At 38.5% G+C, this 26,507-nt stretch overlaps 1 protein-coding gene across 1 annotated transcript in view; it reads right to left on the reverse strand.

Annotated features, from left to right (window-relative positions):
- The window catches only part of GADL1 (glutamate decarboxylase like 1), an 82,801-nt gene that overhangs the window by 32,742 nt on the left and 23,552 nt on the right, over positions 1-26,507 (reverse strand). The window contains exons 8-14 of the mRNA XM_005480969.4: positions 26,419-26,473; positions 22,994-23,110; positions 16,829-16,893; positions 16,511-16,592; positions 9,473-9,672; positions 5,139-5,190; positions 2,056-2,145 (exon numbers count right to left, since the gene is read on the reverse strand). Of these exons, the coding sequence (XP_005481026.2) occupies positions 2,056-2,145; positions 5,139-5,190; positions 9,473-9,672; positions 16,511-16,592; positions 16,829-16,893; positions 22,994-23,110; positions 26,419-26,473 (661 nt within the window). The remainder of the gene's footprint in view (positions 1-2,055; positions 2,146-5,138; positions 5,191-9,472; positions 9,673-16,510; positions 16,593-16,828; positions 16,894-22,993; positions 23,111-26,418; positions 26,474-26,507) is intronic.

Genomic DNA, 26,507 nt, shown 5'->3' on the forward strand with positions numbered 1-26,507 from the left:
TCAGGATGGATTCCTTCTTGTCCAGCAATATATTTGTATTGATTAATGTAATATAATAACCATGATGGTTGCATCAGCAATGTTAAAACAAATTGATCTTAGCTGAAAAAGTCAAGTCAGTCTTATTTTTTCTGACCCAGTGTTGTCATCTCATCTGCTCACTGATACATGTTGTGCCCCAAACTGGCCCTCAGCATCCAAAAAAGCAGAGTAACCCAGACCTACCCCTGCAGAGAATCAGGAAGGTGAAATAACATGTTTTCACTGTGAAACAGGCTCACTTCTGTAGTGTCAAACTACTTCCCAGCAGTGCCTAAAATAACGCAACTAACCATAATTATTTGTTGTTTCCTCCAGGAGAGAAATTTGTGCCATTTCCTAGGGAGTTTTTGTTTCTTTTGCACTAGATTTTTTTTTTCCAGGCTTTTATGGGGAAGAGTGAAATAGTTTATGTATTAGAATTTGGGATTTCTTAGGTTTTCATCAGAGGAGATATAAGAATCAAGAAAATGTCACCTTGCCCATGAAAAGAGTAGTTGTGATCTGCAGCAGTGGTCAGTTCTTGGAAGAAATTGCATGCAAGCTTCTTTCCCTCCAAATTATTTTCCAAAAACACTGGCTAGGAAATCTGTATTTCCAGAATTAATCTATCTATATTGGTACATAAAATAAAGGCAGGTATCTATACCCCACCCTGACTAGAAGCACCATAGAGTAACAGAGCAAAGAGACAGTAAGTTACACTCCATAAGCCACTCAAATATACGTGCTCAAAGCCATTTGCTGTGCTTCATCCTTTCCCTCCTTGGTCCCATCTGCAGTCACATAAATCAAATACTGACACTTGCAGCATTTTTTCTTCTATGCCTTCCAGTTGCTCATTCCCAAATCCTCACTCCTCCATGAGTAGATGAGCTGTTATACAGCTCTGTATACACACATGCATGCACATATACATACACACACACACACACACACACATATATATATATATACACATACACACACACATATAAGGCTTCTACTCTAAGGAGAGGACAGGAAGCTCCAAACAAAAGGAACACAACTTTGTGAAAGGATGGTAAATGCTAAGCCCTTGCATCCATACTGTGGCTATGCATGCATCCAGACTACAAAAATATACTTTCCAAAACAATACAGATGGGGTTAAGGAAGATCTCTCTCCTAAAGACACTCCAACAAAAATTGGAAGTGATTGCTGTGAAAGCTGTTGAAATGAGGGAAGATGTTACAGGAAGCATGTATATAAAGTATGTATGACTGTTTACATAGATGTGTATATCAACTCCATACTATCTTCTAGTTTAAACTTCTAGTAGCAAATTGTCTGAAAAAATAAACACAGAACACCACAGCTCTTCCAGAGATGAGCAAACAATGAATTAAATTCAATTGCTCACAGAATAACTTATTCAGTAAAATATAATACCACAATGTCTAGTGGTTTCTTAATTAAGTCTCAACTAATGATTCTCCACTAGTAAATTCAAAATTTTACTGCTGCTTTTTTTCCAAGATGTTATGATTTTCTATCAGCATGGCAAAGAGTTTCCAAGACACTCATCTGTGAAGCTTTTCCCACAGCATTTTCCCATTGTATTCCTGTTGCCATTTATGTTTAATATCAGAAATATATTCTTAAGCACTTCCTTACTTGCATTATCATAGATTATCACAGATAATGCAAGCCAATTTCCAAGGACAGCACTGAGTATATGAAACAGGTAATGAATGAATAATCTGTCTAGACAAGAGATGCGCCAACACTGTTCCTCTTCTCTCAGTTCTGCCAGCTGCTAACAGCTTGGATGGCAAACTGAATACTTGTTAATGCTTACATCTCTTATAGTAAGAAAAAAAAATAATTAGATTTGTCTAAACTAATAAAAAACTGAGATCTTACCAACATCTATTTAAGGATCAAATCCCCAGTGAACTGACTGGTACTAATGGTGAGCAAAGCCGAGGGCTATTTCCCATTCTTATCTGGCACACAGAATAATCAGTAAGGCTCAGGTAACACATGACACTCACCTGGTGCAGCTTTTGCCAAAATTCAGGTCCATCCTCCATTTTTCTTAAGCTTGGTGGAATGTACCAAAAGCAGACGTTTGCATACTCCGGCTGAACAAGAGAACAAGTAATTATTTATAAGATGTAATAGGACACATATTACAGCTTTTCAAAGAGTTCTGCTTTATTTTTTGTGAGAGTGAAGTCTTTGAGTTTATACTCTTTCCTTTAAAGTTTCCTCCTCCAAGTCACCTTTGGTTTCCTTGTTTTTGAAACTAGAAATAATTTCTCAAATCATCCATTCCTCTTCCTGCTGCCAGGGGCTGCTTTTTAATTCTTTCTTCCTATATCCATCTTTAACTCTGTTTTACTCAGTAAAAAACTTTGGCTAGAAAAAGTATTAGAGAAGTGCAGAAAGTAAGTTACAGAATTCATATTTGAAGCAACTTTAAAGAATACATTTTCTTTTTAGTGTTTTGGGGTTTTTAAATGGAAATTTCCAATTATGCCTTTTATACAAAACACAAAAACTCAGGTTTTGTGACCATTTAACACTTTCACACCTCATAATTTTTCTACTGAACAATGCCAATCTCCTCTCATATCACAGAGCACACTATACAGTGCTGGAGTTAATGCTGAATTTCTCAATTGCCACATTTTATAAGAATCTCAAGATCCCTTGCCGGGTGTGCACCATATCCTGAATATATCCTAATATCTAAGCAGGCCTTTTGAGCAAAGACTGAGACTTCACATGTCTGCTTCTCTCCAGGGAAATTTTGCCTTTAAACTCAGCAGAATTTGCTGCAAGGCTTCCAGCCATGGCTGTTCACCATGCATTATAAAATAAGGCATTTTGTGCTCATGAGGTTTCTGTATCATATATGATTGAGAAAATGTTCCCAGCAGGCCAGTCCAATGTCTACACATTTCCTGCTAATTTGGAACTTTTTTTTTTGTTTACCTGTATAGAGAACAATAATATGAGGAATAGATACACTTTGTGATGCCGTCCCACACAACCCTTAAATCACTGAGTCAATCTTGACCTCCACTATTTGCAGCACAGCATTCAGATGGCAACTAGATTTTAATATGGATTATGATAATTTGGATTGTGAACTCACGCACCCCACTCCTCTCCCACATGCCATCCTCATCAGTACCAGAGGAAAGAAAAAAACTCTGTTAAAAGGGAGCTTGGTCGCTGAGCCACCCCATCTCTTTGCCCCACTATGGATGTGGCTGCTATTATAATCCCAGGCAGTCTCCTGAACGAGGAGATCCCACCAACTGAGATGTTCTTCCATGAAAGGCCACTGAGAGCTGCTCATATAATTTTCTGCTTCATTCAAAGAATGTATTAAAGATGGTGAAATCATCAAGAAGAATATCATTGTCAGCAGGAACTGAGCTGCAAACCTGCCCTGTGCTGCTGCTGAATGGAATAAAGATCAGTTCTTAAAGTCCCATTTCTTCCCCCAAAGAGCTTGCTTTGAGTACACACATAAACACAGACTCTGAAAAGGCAGTGCCTTCCCCATAAGAACAAGGACTAGCTCAGCGTTACAGGGTTTACTGCAAAACTATTTAAAATCAGATGGCAGATGGTAGACATTACCATATTGCCATTGCCTATATTGCCTTCTTGATTATCTCAGTTTCCTTTCACACATCAAATACATCATTGCCCTCTGAAAATACCATTCATCCTAGAAAACAACCCCCAGCCATGCTTCACACTCTATTTCCGGGTATCTTGTCACAGGTTTTACTCAAGGAGGTAAGCAATTTTACCACAGAAGAGTTCAAGATGACTCAAGCACAAGTTGGGATTTCCAGGCCATAGAGCAATTCTCATTACAGGTTTTTCCTCACTGCATGTATCAGAGGATCATTTTCCCAAGATCCTTGTCTGAAGCCCATCTTCCCTTGCACAGCTGGGCCTCACTGCCTCATAGCATCTTTTCTTTGAATTCTCATTGCTTATCCCCCTGCACTCCTGAAAACTTTCTTAATCCTTTCAACTTCCCAACCCACAGAAAAACTCATAGGACTCAAGAAGCTCAACTTCTTTCTCATAGTCCATAGTACAACACTCCTTTCAAATACACTTTAAATCCAGGTTTTCCATTCCTGCAGGAACTACACAGCAGCCTCTGCTCTTACCAAGAGTTTTCACATCTACAGCAGATCTGGGCTCTCTGCTAAGGTCCACAATAACAAGAAATAGACACCTTTTAACAGACTTGCTACTTTACTGACCCCATCCTGTGCTGTTGACCTAAAATTCTTCAACTGATCAGCAGTTTTCAATGTTAAAGAGAAAAGTTTATATTGTATGAATAGTATAAAATATTTTTCACGTTTTGTATTTTGTCTAGCCTAACCTGGGATGCTCATGGTGGCACTTACTCCATCTCCCATCCTGCTCCATGTGCTCTCTTCCTCCTGACCCCACACAGCTGCCTGTCTTTCATACAAGCACACTTCCAACAATGCAAAAGGTTTTTATAAAAATGACAGGTCTTTGCAACATCCCCCAATATCAGCTTCATTAACCAAAGAGCTGAGGACAGGTGGAAAATCAGTACTCAAGCTCTATTCCCTGCACCCACCCTCCCCCAAGCAAGCTCTCCAAACAGGAAATAAGCTGACAGGTTTAGTAAAACAAGTGAAACACGCAACTTTTGTGTAGCTCTTAGGAAGATGGGAGTCGAAGTAGAACTAGGGGAAAAAAATATGGACTCTAACTATGAAAAGTCCATTTTTAGGATCAAACTATTTTTCCATCCAGCACACAGTCTTATTTGTAGGTCTGGCAAGCATTGCTTTTTTTGCAGCCAGCTTCTTTGCTCTCACAGAAAAGTGCTCTCTATGTCCCCTGAGGCAATACAGGACCAGAAGATAAGAAATTAGTAAGAATGATGGTAAGGAGCACAGCCCACGTTATGTGTGTTCAATCATCTCTGTGGACCTCCAATACATAAACTGGCCAGATTAGATACTTTAAATACAAGATGGTAATTGACTAAAAAGAACAAAATCAAACAGCAGAGGCTTCCTAACAATAACAACAGTTCAGTTCTCATTTTACTTACCTCTAAAAGAAGCTGGAATCCCTCTCTTTTTTTAATTTCCTCTACTAGATACCTGTAATTAAAAAATTAGGGATTTAAAGCATAGAACAATACACACAGAAACAGCAAAAAAACACAGGGTCTTAAACAAGTATTCCTTTTTGTGTTGGCTTTTTTTTCCACACTTAGAAAACAACAGAGTCAAACCTCATTTCTACCTGCTGTGAAAATGCAATAGCTATTAGTTCCTGGAAACAAAAGAAGTCTACAGCCAGCCAAGGAGCACTAAGGAGAAGCCAAATTCTGTCCTCAGGCACAGATTTTCAGCAGAGCCACATGGCACAAATTGATCCTATTTGCATCAGGTTATGAACTTTCCCACAGCAAAATAATACCTCCATCCCTTGTTCACAAGTGCCAATGCTGGGTTGCCATGTTATTTCATTGTCACTCTGACACCTCTTGCATTCTACTATCACCAGAATCTCTTAGCTCAGCCCAGAATTTAAAAATTTGAACATACTTCAAGCTCAGCAATTTTCCCAGTACTGCCCACATTCCTCATGGTACAACAATGCAACTTTCCATTCAGTGTGCCACTGCTTATGTACAACAATCCCTGGACCTCCTATGCTAACAGGGTATTAGAATGGGAATTTCTTTCTCACCTGCCACGTGTGAAAAACCTTCAATGGAGAGGTGGGTTTGAATCAAAATTTTGGATACAAACTGCTCCAATTTACAGAAATTTTTTAAAACATGACCACAGCTTTGCCATGGCACATATCACACAGGAATTCTGAAGCAAAGGGGATGTAGATGGGAATTCTCTTTTCTTCTTCCCCCCTCAAGACCTCACAAAGAAAAATTTCAACAAATTCACTGCAAATTCACACTGCTTTTCCATTCCAACAAAATTTTAGTTCTTTTATATGAAGATATTGCTGTCTAACATTAATAAATGTTAGTTTAACTGACATAGTTAAACTACTGATTGTGCACAAATCTGTTGTTCTGTTGCATTCACTATTTGGCATTTTCCTGTCTGAAGCTGCATTACTGGTCGTCACACCAGTAACTCTTTTTGGTGAGAAATACTGTGAGAATAACCTCCCTTAGTCTTACCCATACACCTGAAATTTGCTCCCAGCAGGGACACCCCTAGCACAGCTGACTCTGCACTGCCCCTCCTCAGCAGACATGCTGCAGAAACAGGCTGGCTGGGCGAGCAATAAGCTGTACCCTGGATGGCACACACTTTTCCAAGCAGCGCCTGGGGAGTTGTCACGCTGTTTATCATTACCAAGGGCTGTGCTGTGACTCATTGCCTCCCAGCACACACCCCAGCACAGGCACTGCTGCAGTGCAGGGCCAGTGCCTGTGGCACACAGCTCAGGAGTTGTGTGTGCACTGGGGAGGGGCTTCCTCTCCCTGGAACTAGGTTCTGGTTGTTTCTGCCATCACTGCTCAGATCCTCCTGTGTGCACTTGTTTGTTATCTGGCTGTTAATGTCCACACTGCTGCTTAGGTTGAGAGACATGATTATCGGTAAGGTAATTATCCTATGTCAAACAAGCTTGCTGCTTCTTGCTTGTCCTGTTTATTACAAGATGCTTGTCTGTGCCATAAAACCAATTTCAACAACATCAGCAGGCTATTCATATGGCAATGGCCTTCAATTAATTTTTTTCTTTTAATAAATTATGAAAGCAAAACCTATCCATAATCACTTTCCTTTTTCTTTTTTTTTTTAGGTCTTGAATTGTTAGAGCAATTTTGCAATGCTAATATCTTTCCCTCTTACCTCAAGTGCCTTTATTTTATATCCCCTAGGTATAAAATCTGACATAGGCTACCTGGTGTCAGTCAGGTTCACAGCACTGTTAATCATGTTCTTAACTACACTGCCAATAACCTAAGAAGGCAGCTGTTAGAAAATCCATTGCCCATGATTTATCTTGCCAGGATCATTTGATGGCAGTGGAGCAATTTACTTTGTGCATCTCTCCACAGTTGACAGTGAAGTTTTATTATCATGTCACAATTGTAGTATGTTAGAGGGGCTTGAGTCTTAGTGAAGACCAAAGTACACAGAGAAATGTCATTTGCTGTGATTAAGCCTTGCAGAAAATGAGGGGTGGAGATCTGCCATGGAAGTAGACATATGTCTGCTAACAGTGGGTGTCAGAAGAGGAAACCGGCAGAAAAATTCCAAATAAGATGAAGCATAAGATGCAGAGTTGTTTATGTAGTAACTATAGGTGTATTGTAAAAGTAGTTTATGTCTCTTTTCTTTTTAGTGTTGCTTTATAAAGCAACATCCCTACATCAAAGATAATTGGGGGAAGAAAATACACAAAAAAATTCTGAAGCAATCAGTGGGAGATGCTCTACTCTACATATTTAAAAACCAAGCCTTTCCAAAGAGACAGCATCACAATGTTCCTGGGATATTTAATACCCTGAAAGCATGATTCATCTCCAGAACAAGAACATACTACTGGAATAGCCAATAGGCAAAGTTTGCTGCAGAAATACATGCCTGCAATTACTCTAAAACCTTTGCAGCTCTTCTTGGCAACAAGCAAAAAAAAAAGAAAAAAGAAAAAAGCAATGTTGCCCTTAAATCCTAAAGTCAGTGGACTAATTCCAGAATTAATCCAGGTCTTTGTTCAGGAACACTGAAATACCACCCTTGCAACTGAAGTAACATCTAATGTAACAAATGAGGAGAAAGGCTGCATAGCTGCACGGCGAGTAGTTGGTAAACCTGGTACGGTGCCTGTGTCCATACAAATTCAAGATGGCAATCCCACCACTGTGAAGAATCTATTTCATCAGATAATGTCTAAAAATTAAATTTCTTCCTAATAGAAAAACAAACCAAAACCCAGAAGAGACAAGCCAGTCACTCCTTACAAGAGTTACCATCTGAATCCTAATGTTGAACAGAAATATCGATCCCAGAAAGGTCATTAATCACTACACAGTCAGTCAAATGACCCTGGCCAGTGACCTTGATAAGGCTGAATTCTCCTACTGATACTGGAAAGAATTACTTACTCTGAACAGACAAAGAACAGAACAATGCTTTGCAACAAAAACAAGGTGCAATTTAACCAGAACATATTAAAAAAGATATAACCAGCCAAAAACCTGAATGGCTTTAAAGAAATAAAACAGAGAAAAAGTCACAATTTTTTTTTGGTTTCACTGGTTTTGGTTCTTTCTTTTTATTCCTTTCAAATCCACTCTGGGTTTAGGTCAGGGGCATTTTTATATTTTTATTTTCTCTTTAGGTAACTTCATTAGAGTCAGACTATTCCTTGAATTTTGATTGAGGTAAACATTCAATACTTTTCTACTTGTTATTTCATATAAAAAGTAAAATGTCAATACCAATTATTTGACTTAAAGCAATGTGTAGCTAGCTTGGTGTAGTTTTCATTGTGCTTTGTTTTGTATAAATTCTGAACAAATATTTTACTTAAAGTGAACTTTTTTTAGTGGGCCATTATCTTATTTCAAAATTATTTATTCTAAGAGAAGAGAAAACCACCTGTATATGGGAGTCTCTTCCCAGAAACAAGGACATCACCATCACTTTATAAACACCTTCTACCAAGAATTTTGCTGAATCCACTTGTGAAACTCAGTTCTGCAAGACCAAAAACTTAATGAAACTGAAGAGGACAGGTGTGGGGAAGATCACAAGAAAAAGCTGTTTCAGTCCATAACAGAAATGTAATACCATAAATGTAATACTGTAAGCATTAAGAACTTCAGCAAACTTGAGAAAAACCACTCAGTACGTCAAAACAATATTGTTTGCATACATCCTGATACATACATTGCTTACATACACCCTAATATTAACACAGTGTCCTCATATGAGTTTTCCTTGATCAGTTTTTTGCATTTCCTCTTTCACAAGGAATAACGTGAGCAGGAAACTTTGGTTCTTGCCTGACAAAGCTTGGATTCTGGCACACAGAACTTCTTTTACACCAACACCAGAACACACAGTTGAACTAGAAGAAAGTGTTTTAGTAACTCTGTCCTGTGTGTGTAGTTCAGGTAACATAAATGTTCCCCAATACAGACTGATAGCCTAATTTTGACTTCTATATTTGCCAACATTTATGCTTATTGCTAAAAGCAACCACTACTATTAAATATTGTATCAAATGTAATAACACTAATTATTATTGTTATTACTTCCACCGATTATACACAAACAAAAGGATAGAGGCAAAATGTAACAATGGGGTCTGTTCCAGGATATGGAGTATGAGCAGCGCCAACACTTCAGCCAATCAAACAGACTAGACATACTCAAAACTGTGAGGGCGTACCTTGCCAAAGCCAGTGCCCTGTTCACTCTCTCCTCAAGGCCTGTAGTTCCCAGTGCTTTCCACATCAGCCAGAATTTGAATGCGTCCGGACGCCTGCTGCACTGAATGGACTTGTCCCCAGTGTCATAGCTGACATCATAGAACTTGTCCTGCTGGAACAGGTAGGCAGCCTCAGCAGAGTAGCACTTCTTCAGGAGGCCCTGTGAGGAAACACAATAGAGACTTCCATTGGTGATGAGCATTTTCAAACCTCCTCACCAAAGCCTTTCTTTTCTTGTCTGTATCAAATTCTTATCAAACAGATCTGGATATGCAGGATAACATCCAAAGCTAATGATGTGGTTTAAGAAGCCTGGATGAGCCTAAAGTTAGTGAATTCACACTGACAACCAATATTTATGTATAAAGATAAATAAATATTTTCTTCATAATGTTATGAAAGAGCAGTGATATAGAGCAGCAGGTTGAAGAGGAATTTTGACTCAGATCTCAAGAAGTCATGGGAGTGGGTACCACAGAAACAGTTGCCCTAAAACATATATGGATGTGAAAGAGACAGAACAAGGAGACACCTGCACCAGGCTTTAGATCACAGAATCACAGAGTATTTAAAGTTGGAAGGAATCCACAAGGATCACTGAGTCTAATCCTAGTGAATTGCTCATACAGGAACTGCACCCACAGTCTTGGCTTTATAAGCACCATGTTCAAGAACAACCCCTGAGGAACTTCCTACATGTTCACAAATGGCTCAATCCATTCCTGCTTTGGTTAGCTGCAGGTAGGGAAGATTTTAGCCCAAAGAAATAAATGTTTAGCCCTTACTGCCAAATAGTCACTGTGGATTTAGCACAGGCTGGCTGTTTGAACAGAAAAACCACAAGGAGGTTAGTACAACTCATTTTTTTTCTCTTTTACATTTCAGATAAATGTAACATTTGAAAATAAACTTAAGAAAATATGCTTTCATATATGCTAATCATGATTTCTAAATAAAATTATTTTTATTCAGGAATCTCCAGCCTACAGCTTCTGAGGGAGAACCTGGGCAGAGATGAGCAGCACAAAACAGACAAAGATTAATGAGTGATGTGGAAGGCTCCAGCAGAGAACAAGGCTGGGAAACAGAAAGCACAGAGGCTGCTACAGATTTAAAGGTGCAGAGGAAGAGAAGAAAAATAGAACTGCCTGTTGGTTGAAGAATGATATACCAAAATATACTCTGTAAAACTATGAAGTAGAGAGAAGGGCTGGCAGAAAGAACAGAGATGAGGGTGGCCCTGTGAGGGGCCCAGGAGACAGAAAACCTGGATCTGTCAGTGCTAAGAAGAGCACAAGTCATCTTCCAACTCAATCTCACTCTTCAATTTGAGCAAACAAAAAAAGCATTTCTCATTTTGCCCTTTTCTTTGCATCTGCTGCAATTCTGATTTTAAAATGGCACAGTGTCTGATATTACTCTTGATCAAAGTGTCATATTCCCACAACAGAGGCACAATTCTTGTTCTACATTCCAATATCCTACTTATGTCTTTGGGACTGGCAATAAAATGGAGTAAAATGGAGTAAAAAGGTCAAGACAAAAAAATTAGTGAACTGGCATACATTGCCTCTCTCCTAGACTTTCTAATTCCCTCCAAAACAGCAAAGCAAATAAAAAACTCCACCTACACACCTATTAATAGAGCACTAAAGGAGAACACCACCAAGGTTTCTTCACAACTTCTGTGAGGGTTTGACAATCCCATTGTAATATTTGATAAAAGTACAGCAAATTTGGTCTGAACTGTTAAGTCACAGGAGCAGCACATTCAGCCTGGTGAAAAGGCAGTTTTTATGACAGCTTGGGGGAAAAAAGGGTTGGGTGTCTGCTCTCCCTTTGCAGAGTGATAATGTGCAGCTGCAGCACAGGGTAGCCACAGCTGGAAAGCCAATGATGGCTGCAGTGTTTTGCAGCATATAAGATTCTAACACCTACTTTGCAATTTTCTCAAATAAAGAAAGGCAAGAAGATGACATTGGAAATGACAGAATAGCCAAGCACTGAGGCATCCATATTTTTGAAGGTTTTTTGCAGCTTTTTTTCCCTCTGGCTAGCAGCTGCACAACAAGAAACAGGAGTCATTCTGTCAAGACATTGTGCTTCATTCATTTAGACCTTCTTACCTTTACTTCCAGGAGAATAACAAGTTTACTAGACATAGTGTTTAAAAAAAGAAAACAAAAACAAGCAAAAAAGCAGCAACATCCACAAATTTAAGCTAATTGCTTTGTCTCTTACTGACTTAAAATGTTGAATGATGTATCTGCAGTGTGGGTACAGCAGGGTTGATCAATGACGCACTATCTTCTGCCTTATCAGAATGCAATGCAGCTGCACAATAGTGGATGTCACAGAATACTAGTTCCCTTCATGCCTGTCATCTGATAAATAGTAACCATTGTTTGTCACAAGTTGGCAATATTACAAAAGGCTGAGAAGATCATAGAACATTTGCAGAATTACATAGCTTTAAAAATTGCTCTAGAAGGAAAATGCAACAAATATTTTGACGGCCCTGAGTCAGCTTGCATTGTTGGTAATGTAGTTCATTATAAAATTCAAAAAACAAAAGGCAGGCGCTGTCTTCATCTTCTGGAGCATCTGAAGCTGACAATACATGTGGTTTTATGATCCTTTTCCACCTGCTTATCCTACTAAGAATGCAAAATGCTGAAGAAATCCTGCTGAAGATACTGATACTATCAATCTCCAGAGGCAAGTACAGTGACATCCTCCTGCATGTCACTAGAGCAGAGAGGAAAAGAAATTAAAATCATCCTTTGTGAGAAAGAGAGAAATATCAAAAAGAAAGGTAGAGGAGAAAGAGAAGGGAAAAGAAAGAGAACAGAAGACAAAAAAGTCACCTCAATTTTCCAAGTCAAACGACAGAAAAGTAGAAGGAAAAATAAAGGACAAAAATATGCTTTAAATATGCTTTCTAACTCAGGGTTCTCAGTCCCAACAGTTTTCCACACAGTAACTGAGCTGCTACATCTGCTCAGAAGAATTGCAAAAGTTTCATTAGAACTGCCCCATTGGACAACTTGGAGTTTCTTTCTTCAGCATCTTTTATCTTTCTGCCCTTTTTAATGCAAGTTCTACCCTTATTGTTAGTCTGTTAAAGTTTAGGAAATGGAAATAACTATTTTCATAGAGGCCCCAGTCCACTATGAAGTTTCAAAGAGTTTTTGATTTTGATGAAGTCTATGAAGAGCTTTTGTGTGTTCTAATTAATAGAAAATTGATGAAAAAATATTGATACTGAAAGCAAGAGCTCCAGTTTCATAATTCAATATATTTTCTCATTGAAGAGACTTACCTACAGCAAGTCCTCTGATCTCTTTCCATTTCCATTGCTACTTAAAAGTGAATTTCAATTTCATTAATAAAATATCTTTTTCCCCAAGACAAGTCTCTCCCTGATTTGCCTTTTCTGAGGCAATAAGGACAATCTTTTGAACAGCATACTTGAAAATTGTCAGAAGCAATGTAGTGTTAAAGGACACTACAGCAACGTGTTTTGAGAGGTGAGAAGGAGCTCTCAGTTGTACTAAACCCAAGCAAAAGCGATGAGAACAGAGCATTTCCTGCAGCTGCTCTGGAGGGGAATTAGGGAGGTAGATATCTCTATATTGCTAATGATGAGGAAGAGATTACATGTGGATGGCTGCCATCATCACCTTAATCAATTATATTCTGCACTAAAATGAGATTTCATTAGCTACATTGAGATGTTATTCTTAACTAATAAGTAAAAATTCTGCTTATTACCTAGAAATGATTCTGAATTACCTAGACCAGTGCTTCACTCTCACGAGTCCCAGAACTTTGGCAGTGGTGATAAACAGTTCTCTGTTAATATATAGATAATATTCACACAGATATGGATGACAGCAAGGACAAACTGGAGTAACTCAGTAGTTTTTAAGGGAGTATGTACAACCCAACACTAATTCTTAGCATTTTGAGAACATATAAGACCAAAACTGGGTTCACCAATGTTTTGAGATTATTGGTCCATCTAGGTTTGCATTTAAACAGTCACTGCAATTCATGATTCAGCAATACCAGTGTTTTGTAACTAAGATGATCTTGGAGAAGTGATGAAAGTTACTGAGGGCATGGCAGTGAAAAAGGGATTGATGAGCACTTCTTGAGTACTTTCAGCACTGAAGAACTACAGCCATTGATCTGAGCTTTTACAAAGGATTAGCCAATCTTTCTTTCCCTTTGGTGAAATTGCTTCTCTCTTCTAATCAAGCCAAACACTTACATCTCTTTTCTATGTCTACCTTCCTTGGAAATATTCCAATTTTGTTTCACTAAGGCTGGAAAATACTCTTTTATCAGCATTTTACTGCAGTTAATCTTTTTTAAGCAGGTTTTTTTTTTAAAATCTGTACAGGAAAATATTTAATTACAATGCTTCATTCTAACAAGTCAGTTGCAGTGTCTTAAATATAATAACACTGCTAAACCCCATTGAAGAAATATGGCAAAAGAAAAACCCAAACAAAAAAAAAGCCACTATTACTTATGTTAACAGGAAATTACAGTGTTACCAGAACAACTGAAATGTGATGACATCTTCTAAAGATTAACTTTCATACAGAAAGTATAAAGGAGAAGAAGAAAATCTGAAGGGGATTAATTTGCTCACTTATAATCAACTAAGCCTAATTCTGAAGTATTCAAAATTTCCAAATGGACCTCAATGCAAATGGGATGATGGGCTAACAAAACTTCCTTAATCAGTCTTTCAAAGGGAGATAGGGTAATCCATAAATGGAACTTAACATTCATAATTAACATTTTGCTGCTTTGATTTCTTGGAGAATTCCGAACTTCAGAATCTGCTACAGAATTCCGAACTTCTACAACCCTGCTGTACCTTAGGTTCCTTGAACATTCACTCACAGAGCAGCGTGTGCCAGAGTCTTCCAGCTCACATCTCAGCATTCAGTTCCCACTGATGCAGCCTAACCACAGTGTGAAGGAATTATGTTCACATATAAACATGTGCTTCATCTTAGCCATAGGTATTTATGTGCTTCAGAAGAAGTGAAACAAGCTCCCAAGTGAGAAACTGATACATGTACTTTTCCCTTCTCTTACGGTTGCAAAAATAGCATTTTTAATGGGAAACTGGATTCAGCTGCCTCTTCTGGTATGGAGAGGATCAAAGTGAAGCAACACTTCTCTGTCAAAGTGTCTCAAATATGCATTTGATCTTTTTTTCTTAAGGATTTATATTCCAGCTAGTTAATAAGAAAGTACTCAAATCTGTATGTGTGTCTGTTTGCATATAAAGACTTCACTGGCACATACACAGAATGAGTATTTCCCAGGAAGCAGACAGAGTAAAACAACCTTTCTTCCCAATGCTGACAAATCATCTGCATTCCAAACATTTCTCACTGTACAACATGGATCTGATGCTGCAATCCATAGTACTTCAGTTTTCACCCCTCAAAGACCTAACATTCAAATTTACAAGTATTTCTAACACAATATTGCCTAGCTGTGGTTTAAAAGGGGAATGGGATCACTCTACCAGACCTTACACTGCACAGAAGGGAACCACAAAAAGGCTGCCAGAGCCCTGAAGTTGGAACAGTGTTCATAAAGTGACTTGAAAGGCTAGAGTAGCTCGAACAGTTTAATCCTCTACATTTATTTCCTTTTTCTTCCTGAGAAATTTTCACAATTCAGTCCAAGTAGCCTAATCATTACCTGGGGCAATATCTATGTACTAGGCCTAATTAGTTAAAAATAGAGCATTGAAATCTTCCCAAGCTTGCAATCAAGACACTGCATTAATCTTAGTCAATAACATTATTCTGCTTGTTTTTCAGCTCAGAATAAAGTGATGGATGGTAACACTGAAATATAATCCTCTTCAATCTCACAGGCTCTAATGTAAGGAAATGAGGTGGCACACTTCTCCTTACTGTCCTGCCAGGTCTCACCCCTGACCTAGAGCAATCAGCTACAAGAGAGTGCTGATTAGCAAGTACACTCTTTGGTCCTCATCAGCTCTTACCAAAAGAAGTTCATAACAAATTACATGGATAGGTAACCCCTGCAGCTGAATAGAAAATATCAGTTGTTTTGACAGAGATTTATAAAAGCAATTTACAAACCATGGCCACAAAATAGCAATGCAAACCTTAGGGGTTCAATGTCATCGTGAGGTTCAGTCTGTTATAACCCATGGAGTAAAAGGTAAAACTTACTCATAACGATGGGCAGTTGGCATAAATTTTACCAGGTCCGATTTTTAAATGAAGATTGAAATAATGAACCTCTTACTGTTTGTTTGGGGGGTTTTTTTTTAGATAAAAAAATGCTACAAAGATGCAATACGGGATTTTTGCTATGTTGCAAAGTCATCTTGAGATCAGAGCTCTGCTGTTTTCCTGCTGGACCTCTAAATTAGTCATGGCTTTTGGGAAGTCTAAATCACCCTGCTGATGAGGAAAAACTGGTAGAGTGTGGGCAGAAGGCTCAGCACCTTTACCTGGATGTGCTCTGACTCCCAGCCCGGTGCTCCCTCCCGTGCAATGGGAGGTGCAGATGAGCTCTGCCTGCCTTAAGCAGACACAGCACTGCTGCAGTCCCGATGGATGGCAGCTATTCTGAGGGCTTTGATGAGCTCAGTGGCTGAGTGTGCCAGGCCCAGGTGACAAAATACTCCATTCTGAATGCAAATTATGTGCAGAAGTTAACTAGCAAGGGCACCAGCTGCAAAATTTGACCACTTGTGAGTACGGTGATTTGGATTGTTTTTACCCTTCTCTTTTATTCACCCTTTATTAATTAAGTGGTGAAATTCAAAATAATATAATTCAGTCTTTGTATTGCAGTATAGTAAAACTGACTTTCAGCTGTTTTCTAATTATTTCCACTTTCATATTACAGCAATGACAGCTTATTAGAATACAAAAAAAAAGGAAAAAAGAAAAAGAAAATAAAAAAAGGTCAGGAGGGCTTACAGAATTATCTTTCACCAGAAGAGCACAGCACTGGATTCCTGCCAACAGCATTTTATGGGGATTCCAGGCAACAGAATCAGCTCTGCAAAAATCATAAATGGAGAAAGGGAGGTGAAAATTGCATCTATAATCACGGGTATTTAAGAATCAAAAAAGACCAAACACAATCCAAGCAGACAAATCAGATTTCCCATACACCCACACCCACCACAGGTTCAGAAATCTCTCCAACTATTTTTAAAAACGCAACACTTATGGAAGCCAACAGGCCACATAACTTCCACCTCAATCCCTAGTAAATAGATTCAGCTGACTTACCTGTGGATACCATGAAGAAGTCTGCAATGCTTCCTTGATATCAAAGCTGAGCCACCCCAAGAAGCCTGTTGGAACATTTATAGAGCCAAGAAAATATTATTTTTTATAATACTTCAACTAACAATTTCTAAAGGAGTCTTATCTCATTTAAAACTTTGTTTACTACACGGTCAGTGGGCTAAATTTTGCCTTCAGTTACATCTCCTGAAATAAAGACAGCAGCCTGGGGCTATGCCTGAAATAGAGGAGGTTGTGGTCTGTGCCACAAACCAGAGTGGTCTCTCTGTGTAAGCAAAGGCAATGAACTGGAATGTCCATGCATAGCCAGACTCACTCCTGATACCAAAAATACCTGATACCTGTTGTTGCTTCCTTTCCCCCAGCCTTAAACTCTCAGTGACAGCAGAAAGCCCCACTTTGCACATCTTCCTCCTGCTAGCCAATTCCTTTCTGAGAATTTCACAGGGGAAACAGTGGGCAGTGATAATCTCTGGCAATTGCAAAGGCCAGGCTCAAATTTTGCAGAGATATGAAAAGCAAAGTATGTCAGTGGGCAATAGCAGCATTTCTGTCACCAGCAACCCAAATGAGCTTAAAATTACTGAGAACTCTCTCAGCTCACCTAAGAACTGTGTGCTCTAAGAGTCACTTAGACCTTGTCTGTGGTGAGGAGCTCTTCACTGAAACTCCTTTTTTACTTCCATCTAACCTAGACATTCATCTTTGGGTGATACATTTAGCAGATTTGTCTCTTCAGGGAGTATAGAAGGAATCCAGACAACTAGTTTTTTATTACACATCTTTAATTTCTGGACAATTTGAATTAGGGAATGTGATACTTTTTCATGAATTCTGCAAGGATCAGGTCTGTGAACCTTCAGCTCCCAAACAATAACATTTATCCACAACAGAAAGGTGAGGAGACCATGCAAACACTAAACATGTCACACAGAGCATTTGAGAAGTTACTGCTAGATAAATAAATATACAAAATGATTTTCAATACCCACGAAGACAGAATGTACTTAAGCGAACTACCTGTGAAGCAAGCAAAGCTCTTCAGAGACACACAAAAGACATCAGACCACAAAACATTTGGACTCAGTTTATTAAAAAAAAATTGTAAAGAAAAAGAAAGTCACTGATGTAAAGATTCCTGACCTAAGCATAGAAAATATATGCATGTTTGGCTTTTGGGGTTTTTTTCTTTCATTGAAATAAAAATATGTGATAGTTGACATATGAGTTTATCATTGGTATTTGCTTCACAGGCCATTCATTAGGAATGAGATCAGTTATCTCTGGGAGACAGGATGGCAAAGGCTCACAAGGGAGATGAAAGTTATTAACTTGTCTTAAAAAGTCATCCTCATTAATGCCACACATTAATAGCTCAAATCATATTTTATATTGTCATGCTCACAGCATCTTTCCTGAGACAAGGGGTGCTGTACAGACTACAGGTGAGACCTGAGGTAGGAAATTATTTTGCCTCAAACTTCATGGTAATCCTGCAGCACCATGACTTTCAACTTTTTTCTCCAGGTAGTCCAAATTTGCCCTGCTATGGGATGACAACCAAACAAATACAAGAGACAAATACTACTCCTCTCATTCTATGATTCCAATAAGTCAAAACAGTCACTAAATTATTCCCTGATTCTCAGAAATTATAAAGAACTCTTCAAAATATAATACATTGTTAAAAATTTGCACCCAAAATTTCCGCGTTTGAAAAAGTTGACATTCTCACACTGTGGAAAATAGGACTAAAAAGGCAGTTGAGAGGTCATCTCAACAGTGCCACCCCAAAGCCCTACTCATTTCTCTCAACCACATCTTTTTCGAGATTATTAATCAATGGATCAACTACACATGTAATTAGCACTGAAGTGAAAAATAAAACACAGACAGAGACCAGCAATTCCTGCCTCCACAGCATTGTTGGCCCTACTTTCTGCCTTTTTTTAAAAGAATACCACTGAAGATCTAGATGAGAGAAATTATATTACTCTACTTGAGCCACAGTAATACAAGATGAATTTGTGATCCATGATTCTTTACCCAATTCAAAGAGAAAGTGCTTAAGGCTGGAATAAAACAAACAAACAAACAAACAAACAAACACCAACAAAAAACCCAAATGCAACAATAACAGTGAACAAAAATACTTAAAAACCACAAAATCTACCAAAAAACCCCACCAAAAAAACCACAAAACACCGTGAATGAGAAGGCATTTAAGCAGACACAGAATGACTGGCTCTGTCTGGTTTTAAAGGCCTCTCTAAGGATGGAGGCTGCACAATTTAACCAGATAATTTGTGTGTAACAGGAATAACACCATTTTAATTTAAAGTGTCAGTCCTAAACAATGTTACCATTTGTCACACCTCCAGTGGTCAGGGAACAGATTAGTCCCTTTCTTTTAGCAGCACCTTTTGAAGCTTCTGTAGACTGTTATGTTCTGCTTATTTTGTTTTTCTAGTTTAAATAACATCAGTGCTTTCCATCTTTTCTCATTGGTCATAATTTGTAAGTATGATTATGTTTATTTACATTGTTTCCCATTTTCTAATCTTTCTCCTGTAGAGCCTTCTTGAAATGCATCTTTTTATTTGGACAAAATTTAGATAAAGCAGATGGTGTGTGAAGCAGAAAGAAAGAATCCTTTTATGTACCTCCTTTATTCAATTCTGAAAGGTATTTAACTCTATTTGAAAATATCACTGATTTGTGAACTAGGAAAATATCTGGGCTTTACAGTAAAGATCTGCTATCTAGTCAACACTCCCCAGCCTGTCTTTGTGTACTTGATTACTGCAGCTTAGAATTCTATCTCTATTGAACTGTAGCCTAGTTTTTCCACTTTTTTCTCCAAATTGTCAAAATCCCTTTGATTTCTAATCCTGTCCTCCCACTGCCTTTGTCAGAAGTCTTATGTCATTTTCAAATTTGTCAGCACATTCTTTTTCATCCAAGTGGTTTAACAACAATACCAGATAATTTCTACCCTAAGACAGACCTTTGAGGAACCCTGCTCAAATGTTTTTCTCCCTTCAAAGAACCACTGGTAACTGCTCTGTGGGAATGGTTTTCCAGCCAGGTTTTCACTCACTACCAGAACTGCTTCTTGGCAGGTTTCTCTGGCTTTTTGATGAGATATTGCAAAGTCAACAAGTGAAGTTGACTGCCTCTCTTCCATCCAAGGGACTACAGAAGGAGGGCAGATTGATCAAACTAGAATGACACATTTTGTTTAAGACAAATGCAGCTGAGATCCACACAGGGGAGGTCAAAACACAGCCCTTATCAACCTGTGTCCCACACAATGTAATTGGTAACAAGGTACGAGAAAATTTCTGTTTCATATGCAACAAATCATTTACAGCTAAATGATGGAAATCACAGTGTGCACTGCCTGATTAAGCTAATTACCGAAGCATGGGCTAATAGGTCAAGCCTGATTTTCTCTACAGGCCTAATAATAGGAGAAAAAAAAATAGTCAGTCAGGACCACCAGGGAAAAAATACTCACACATAGCATTTAAAGCTATGTGAAGACATTATGTGGCATCCACAAATGCTGGAGGCATACTGATGATACAAAACAAGTTATTAAGAAAGGCATCAGAGATGGAGGTTGAAATACAATAAGCAACTGGAATGCTGCACTGTGAACAAAATAAGCTTGGTATAGCCTTTGCTCTTAGGCTTGACTGAACAGCTTGACTGCCAGGGCAGTTTGGACCTACTGGTATTATCTTCTTAAAACATTTTCCTTAACTTGCTTTTCCTCTCTGGTTTGCCTTCATGTCAGAGCTTATCTACTATTTCTGGCTTTATTGAAATTTATCTTCCTGAAGCTCAGTGAATTTCTGTTGACATTCTCCCTTTTGCCCTTCTAAGAATCACAAGCTTTATCATTTCACATTTAATGAAAAGAGTGTCCCTAAAGCAAACACATCAATTTTTGGGATCAGAAAATATTCTGAAATGAAATAAATCAGTGTAAATCTGGAAAAAACACCACTGACATTCATATAAGATATCCTTAGTAACAGCTTGTGAGAGCACTTACAGTAGATAATCCTGATGCCTATTAATGATACACAAAAAGTTCTACATTAGACAGCACTTAACCTGGGTTTTACTCTGTTTTAATTGCACTGTACCTTTTTTTTTTTTTCCTTCAAAGGTACAGCAGGCCTAAACAGCAGAATACTTTGTAGACTGCATAATGTGTAAATCATTCCACAAGAAGCCAGGCCTTTCAGCAGATTGTAGATTCTCAAAGATTTCAAAAATTTTACATTCTATCCTATAGTGGTAAGAGGTATTCTTGCTAAAAGAAAAAAAAACCAAAATAAAAAAGTGAACAGAAAAAAGCAATCCTTCTCTATGTTTCTTATAGTCTTTCTGAATGGTAGAGACTCAGTCTCACTGCACCTGCTCACATACAATTTCAGTAAATCTCTTTCTAGTGGTGCTGTGAGGGAAAAAATGTTACACTAAGAATCACAGTCTGCTCATTTTACCATAGCACACTTGTACATACATGTATGCCAGATGTCACTTCTGTGGAAAGCTTTCAGTCTTTCCCTATATCCTGTCCTATTACAAACACAGCTAGAAACTTTTAACAAAAAAATAGAGAAACAGCCATCCACCCAACCCTTTATATAGTGTGAAAAATAGAGAGAATACTGATAGAACTTCTGAGAGCCACTGAGAGGTTCATAACATGAATCACATCTTAAGAGAACAATTGATGTTCCAGAGTGCAAACCCAATTTATCACTGGACATTTGTCCTTCTACTGGGAAACAATTAACATCTGACAACTACAGTCATTTCAAAACAGAAAATAACTTAAAGATATTCCTGGACATTTTTACCTTAGCTTAACATGAGGCAAATTCAGAAGAATAGTTAGTTCTTTTCAAAACACTAACAACTCCCTAAGGTTCAGAACAGGACCCAGGCTCATCCCACCATATTTGAGTTCAGCTACAGAGAGACTGCTCACTGTTCTCCTGCAGCCACTGGGGATGGCTCCAGTCACATCTGTTTGACTCACCTAAGGTCTAACACAGATTCCAACCACATCCCTCCCTCCACCAGCCGCACACAGACACACGAGAGAGTTGTGTAACAGGAGTGCTGCTCTCCTACTGAAAATCCGATGAGTTCTTCCCAGCAGCGCGCAGCCGTGAGGAGGCTTGGCAGACATTTTAAATATTAGGCCTAAATTCTGCATTTTTGTCTCCCAGAATATAAGAAAACTCTTTTGACTCATACATACAGTGACTTTATTTATTAATGCCTGTGAGACACTTATTTGAAACATGCATCACTGCCTACGTGATCTTTCTTTAGATACTCAACGTTATACAAATATTTCAGAAATTTAGAGCAGGACTGGAAATCTACACAAATATTGCTCCAGACTCTCTTATTGCTCCATGACTTTTAATCTAGCCAACTATAATTCTGGATTTGTGGCATTGCAATTATAAAGAGAATGCAATTTTAGAAAATATGAAGTGGCCTATCTTTAGAAAAATACATTTACAGCTAACTCTTTCAAGTCATAAAAAGGCACAGTGATTATTGAAAAAAGATTCATTACAGGATTTTAACATCCAAGCCCAAAATTACAATGAATTTTTTAAAAGAGAAAAATTTCTGAAACATTTAGGAAAATGTAAGGATATATACAGGAAATTCAAATCTGTAAATATGAAATAGACTACTTTATGACTGATTGAGTCAGAAAGCAGATCTTTATTTTACCCTGTATATGAACCTCGCATATAATTCTAATGTGTCTATTCCCCAACAGAATGTGGGGAGAATCAAAACTTACGTTTGTATATCACTCTTGAAGCATTTTTAGGAGGTAGCAAGAAGAAGAAATTGATTATAAAATAATTTTGAAATATAACCTGACAATAACAAAACGGCTTTGGCTGCTTGTCAGAACCAAGTTATTTGCTGTTTTGCAGCATATGTAACAGAGTCAAATCAGAACATATTTCTGGTCCCTATGTAAGGAAAAAGAAATATTATTAGAGCCCAGCTTCTAAAAAAGAAATATCAACAGTCAAAGAGCAATTATAAAAAAAGCAGTGCTAAACAAAACCATGCAGTATACAAACTCACATCAACATGAAGCCAGAGGCCATGCTTTTCACAGATATCAGCAATTTTATCCAGAGGATCAAATGCTCCCAGCACAGTTGTGCCTGCTGTAGCACAGACAAGAAATGGTGCTGACCCCTGCAATAGGATTCAAAACAAAAAAAAAAGTTATCATTTGCACTGTTCATCTCTTCCTTGTATACTTGCAGAGCTAAAGTATAAAAAGATCTAGGAAAGTAGGACAAAGATGTGACAATCCACATTTTAGTTTCCCAGCAGAAGGTGCTATATTTAATAGTGCTGGATCTCTTTTTCTTTTTTTTTTTATTAAAAAAAAAAAAAGGCATATTCCATTTCCACTTAACACCATCCCAGGGCAGACTTCTGCAGCTTCAGACTGTTTTGACATATGCTAGTTTTGTCAAAATCAAAACATACCGGATATATGACATCTCTCTTTATACACTGGTTTTCAATTCTCAGTCTTTCACATCTCACTACCATATATGCTGTCATTCTGACTGATAAAATAAAGCAATTAGCTCAGCCAGCAGACTACCCATGCAAGGAAAGGGCTCATCCCTTTAGGGTTTCCACCTGCACTGTCTCTACAAGACCCCTGTTCTCTGCCTGCTGAAGAGGAAACTTCAGCTAGGGAAGGTGATTTGCCTTCAGCCACGTTGGTACACTCCATGACAGGGACAGTCACTGCTGTCTGATCCCACGCCTGACCTGCAGCTCAGTGCTATTCCCTTGCTTCCACTCCTGTCTGGGAAAGAAGAAGGGCTGAAGACAGTAACTGAATGTTAGGAGAGAGACTGCTGGAAATCTCAGATGGTGTTCAGGTCAGTCAGGTGGGATGAGGAAAGCTTTTGCTAGGCTGGGGTCTCAGACAGCCACTGACAGCCATCCATCTTTGCTTCCCTTCAGCTAGCAGCATTCTGGCTCACAGACCCTTGCAGATCTGTGCTGGCTCTGCTTAGGAGCAGAACCTGAAGCAACTCCATGAAAGCAGCCCATGAGAGTCTGTAGCAGCTCCATGAAATTGAGGGTATCTGTCCCAGCAGTGACTGTGCAGTCTCACTGCTGGGAAGTGCCTGCTGAAAGAGCTGCTCTGCACAGTTCAGCACCTGGCCTGCAGAATGACAACACACCTACTGCGGGGGCTCTCAAGGTGTTATTGGATTGAGCAAGCTGGGATCACTCAAGCTCATTTGCAGTGAATTAGATTTCTCAGATGGCATAAATGTGTAACTCAATGGAGCTTTAGTGAAATGAGACATCAGCTGAAAAATCAAGCTCCACACAAGTCTTCCATGTATCTTCACCCAGCTGAAATATGATTTTTTTTCTTTTTTTAAAATGTTGCCACTTTAGGCATCTACAGAGCTTATATCACATTTATACTCTGACAGTTTAATCCTTCTTTACAGTGTAGAGGACTGTTAGTATGGTACGTAATTATGATTTATTTGTATTTTAGATTTTCTTTACAAATGGCTAAAGCAGTGAAAAGTAACATTGGAATGAACTTAAATTAATCCCATACATTCACAAAGACTTACCAGCCTTTAATTCACTTCTTGGTCATTAATTCTGAGTACAAGCCACCACGATAGTTAATCAAACTTACAAATCAGCAAATCAGCCTGAATCTTGAGTACAGAACTCTTGCAAGTGAGGCAAAGATGTATCCAATGCATCTATTTTCTATTAGTGCTCCCAGCAATTTTGTCCCACAGCTACATCAAAGTCAAAGGTTCTCAAGCAATTGGTAGCACAACTGAATACAGGGAAAAGTCTCAGATATCTACAAATTCCAGTAATTGCTGCCATTATACTTTTCCCACAAAGAAGGGAATTACATTTTTATTACTCTTGACAATATAGTTAATCTAGTCTTCCTGCCTAAGTTCTCTAAAAAGAGAAGACTCTTGCCTTTCATATTTAGTGATCTTTTTGTGCTTCAGTCATCAGCAAACACATCCTCTGTTGTCTAAAGTCATTAGAATATTTACTGTAATTTACTGAAGTGTCCTTCTATAAAAGTTGTAACAGACACAGTTGGACAGACACACTGTGTCTCTGATTAAATGAAAACCTTCCAATACACCTGTAACTTCCTTTAAAATGCAAGTGAAATAGTGTTTTCCTGCAAGCAAAGCATTTTGTTTTTAAATTGTGGGGTACCATACTGAGGTAGACCTTTTCAAAAAAATCACAAATGCCAGATGATATCTTTCAAATGACCACTACATGTATTGTTACAAAAACAAACAAGAATACTATTTTTGCAAAAGCAAAGAGATGATTCTCCTGCAAGCCTGCTTCCCATTACTTTATTTCATTTCAGTCCCTTTTTCCCCCCCAGCTTGTTCAAATGAGTGAAGTACAGGTTGTCTTTCTCAGAAAATGCAAAATAGGGAAGGAGGCATAGAAGAGAGTTTGCTAGGTCACCAGGGCCCCCATGTATCAATAGCTATGCTATCCAGCATGAAGCTCAAAAAAGAGATGGTTGTTTGACAGAAAATGTATCCAAATCAGAACTTACTGTAAGCTGTTGTGGCCATGCCAGTGCAGGACAAGACAGGGCTGCCTTGGCTTTTCTATCAGCCACAAAGGCAGATTTCCCAAGACAGAATTCCATGGAAGTATCATCCATGCCATGAACATTGCACTAGCTGCTTTGTATTCACTCATCATGGACTAAGAGCTGAGCTCTGAATTTTACTGCTCTGATGCACAAAGGGTGAGCTAACCAAGCCAAAAGCAGATTCTCTTGGAAGTCACATTCAGTCCTTCAAGCTCTCTAAAATAAATTATGTTGACTGTAGGTAAGGACTGTCTTAGAGATTGTGGGAATGTGTGTTAATGTTGTCCAAATACACATCAGTGCCTTTCCAAATTCTTGCCTTTGACTTCCTACTTGGCAAAGTCCCTAGGGGAAAAGAGGCACTTCTCTGCACTCTTAGTAGAATAATAGAAAGGACAGAATTTAGCATTTGAAGCTTATAAGACAGTTTTAGAGACTAAGCCACATGTTACAGTTGCTGCTCACTGCAGAGGCAATAGAGCAATAGCTGCTGTAATTAACTGAAAAACCGTTTTAGGAAAACATACTGCATCCATTTAAAAAAGGATCAAGGCCAAAGGAAATCCTATAAGAAATGTGCTAAATACTTCAGAGCAGCATTGTAGTCAGGACTTTCATTAGCAGTAAACACCCTGTGGAATTTTCCTCCCTTCTAAGAGTGTAGAACCCATAAGCCTTGGCTTGTTCCACAAGTTTGTGGCAAACAGATTGTACCTGTAAGAAAGACATTGTTACATTAACTGCCCTACTTTTAAGATTTTGGTCACTCTTAGTTTTCCTTCCTTTCACCCAGACACAAGCACACAGTCTGCACACACTCCTCTCTCTTTCACACTCTCTCTCCCCCTCTCACCTCTTTCCTGGCCCGCTGGACTTGTTTCTCCAGTTCCTCAGGTATCATCTTACCTCTAAGGGACACAGATTTAAAACTTTTTCAGTTAC

Source organism: Zonotrichia albicollis, chromosome 1 (genome assembly GCF_047830755.1).
Source record: "Zonotrichia albicollis isolate bZonAlb1 chromosome 1, bZonAlb1.hap1, whole genome shotgun sequence".
In the NCBI taxonomy this organism is placed as follows: Eukaryota; Metazoa; Chordata; class Aves; order Passeriformes; family Passerellidae; genus Zonotrichia; species Zonotrichia albicollis.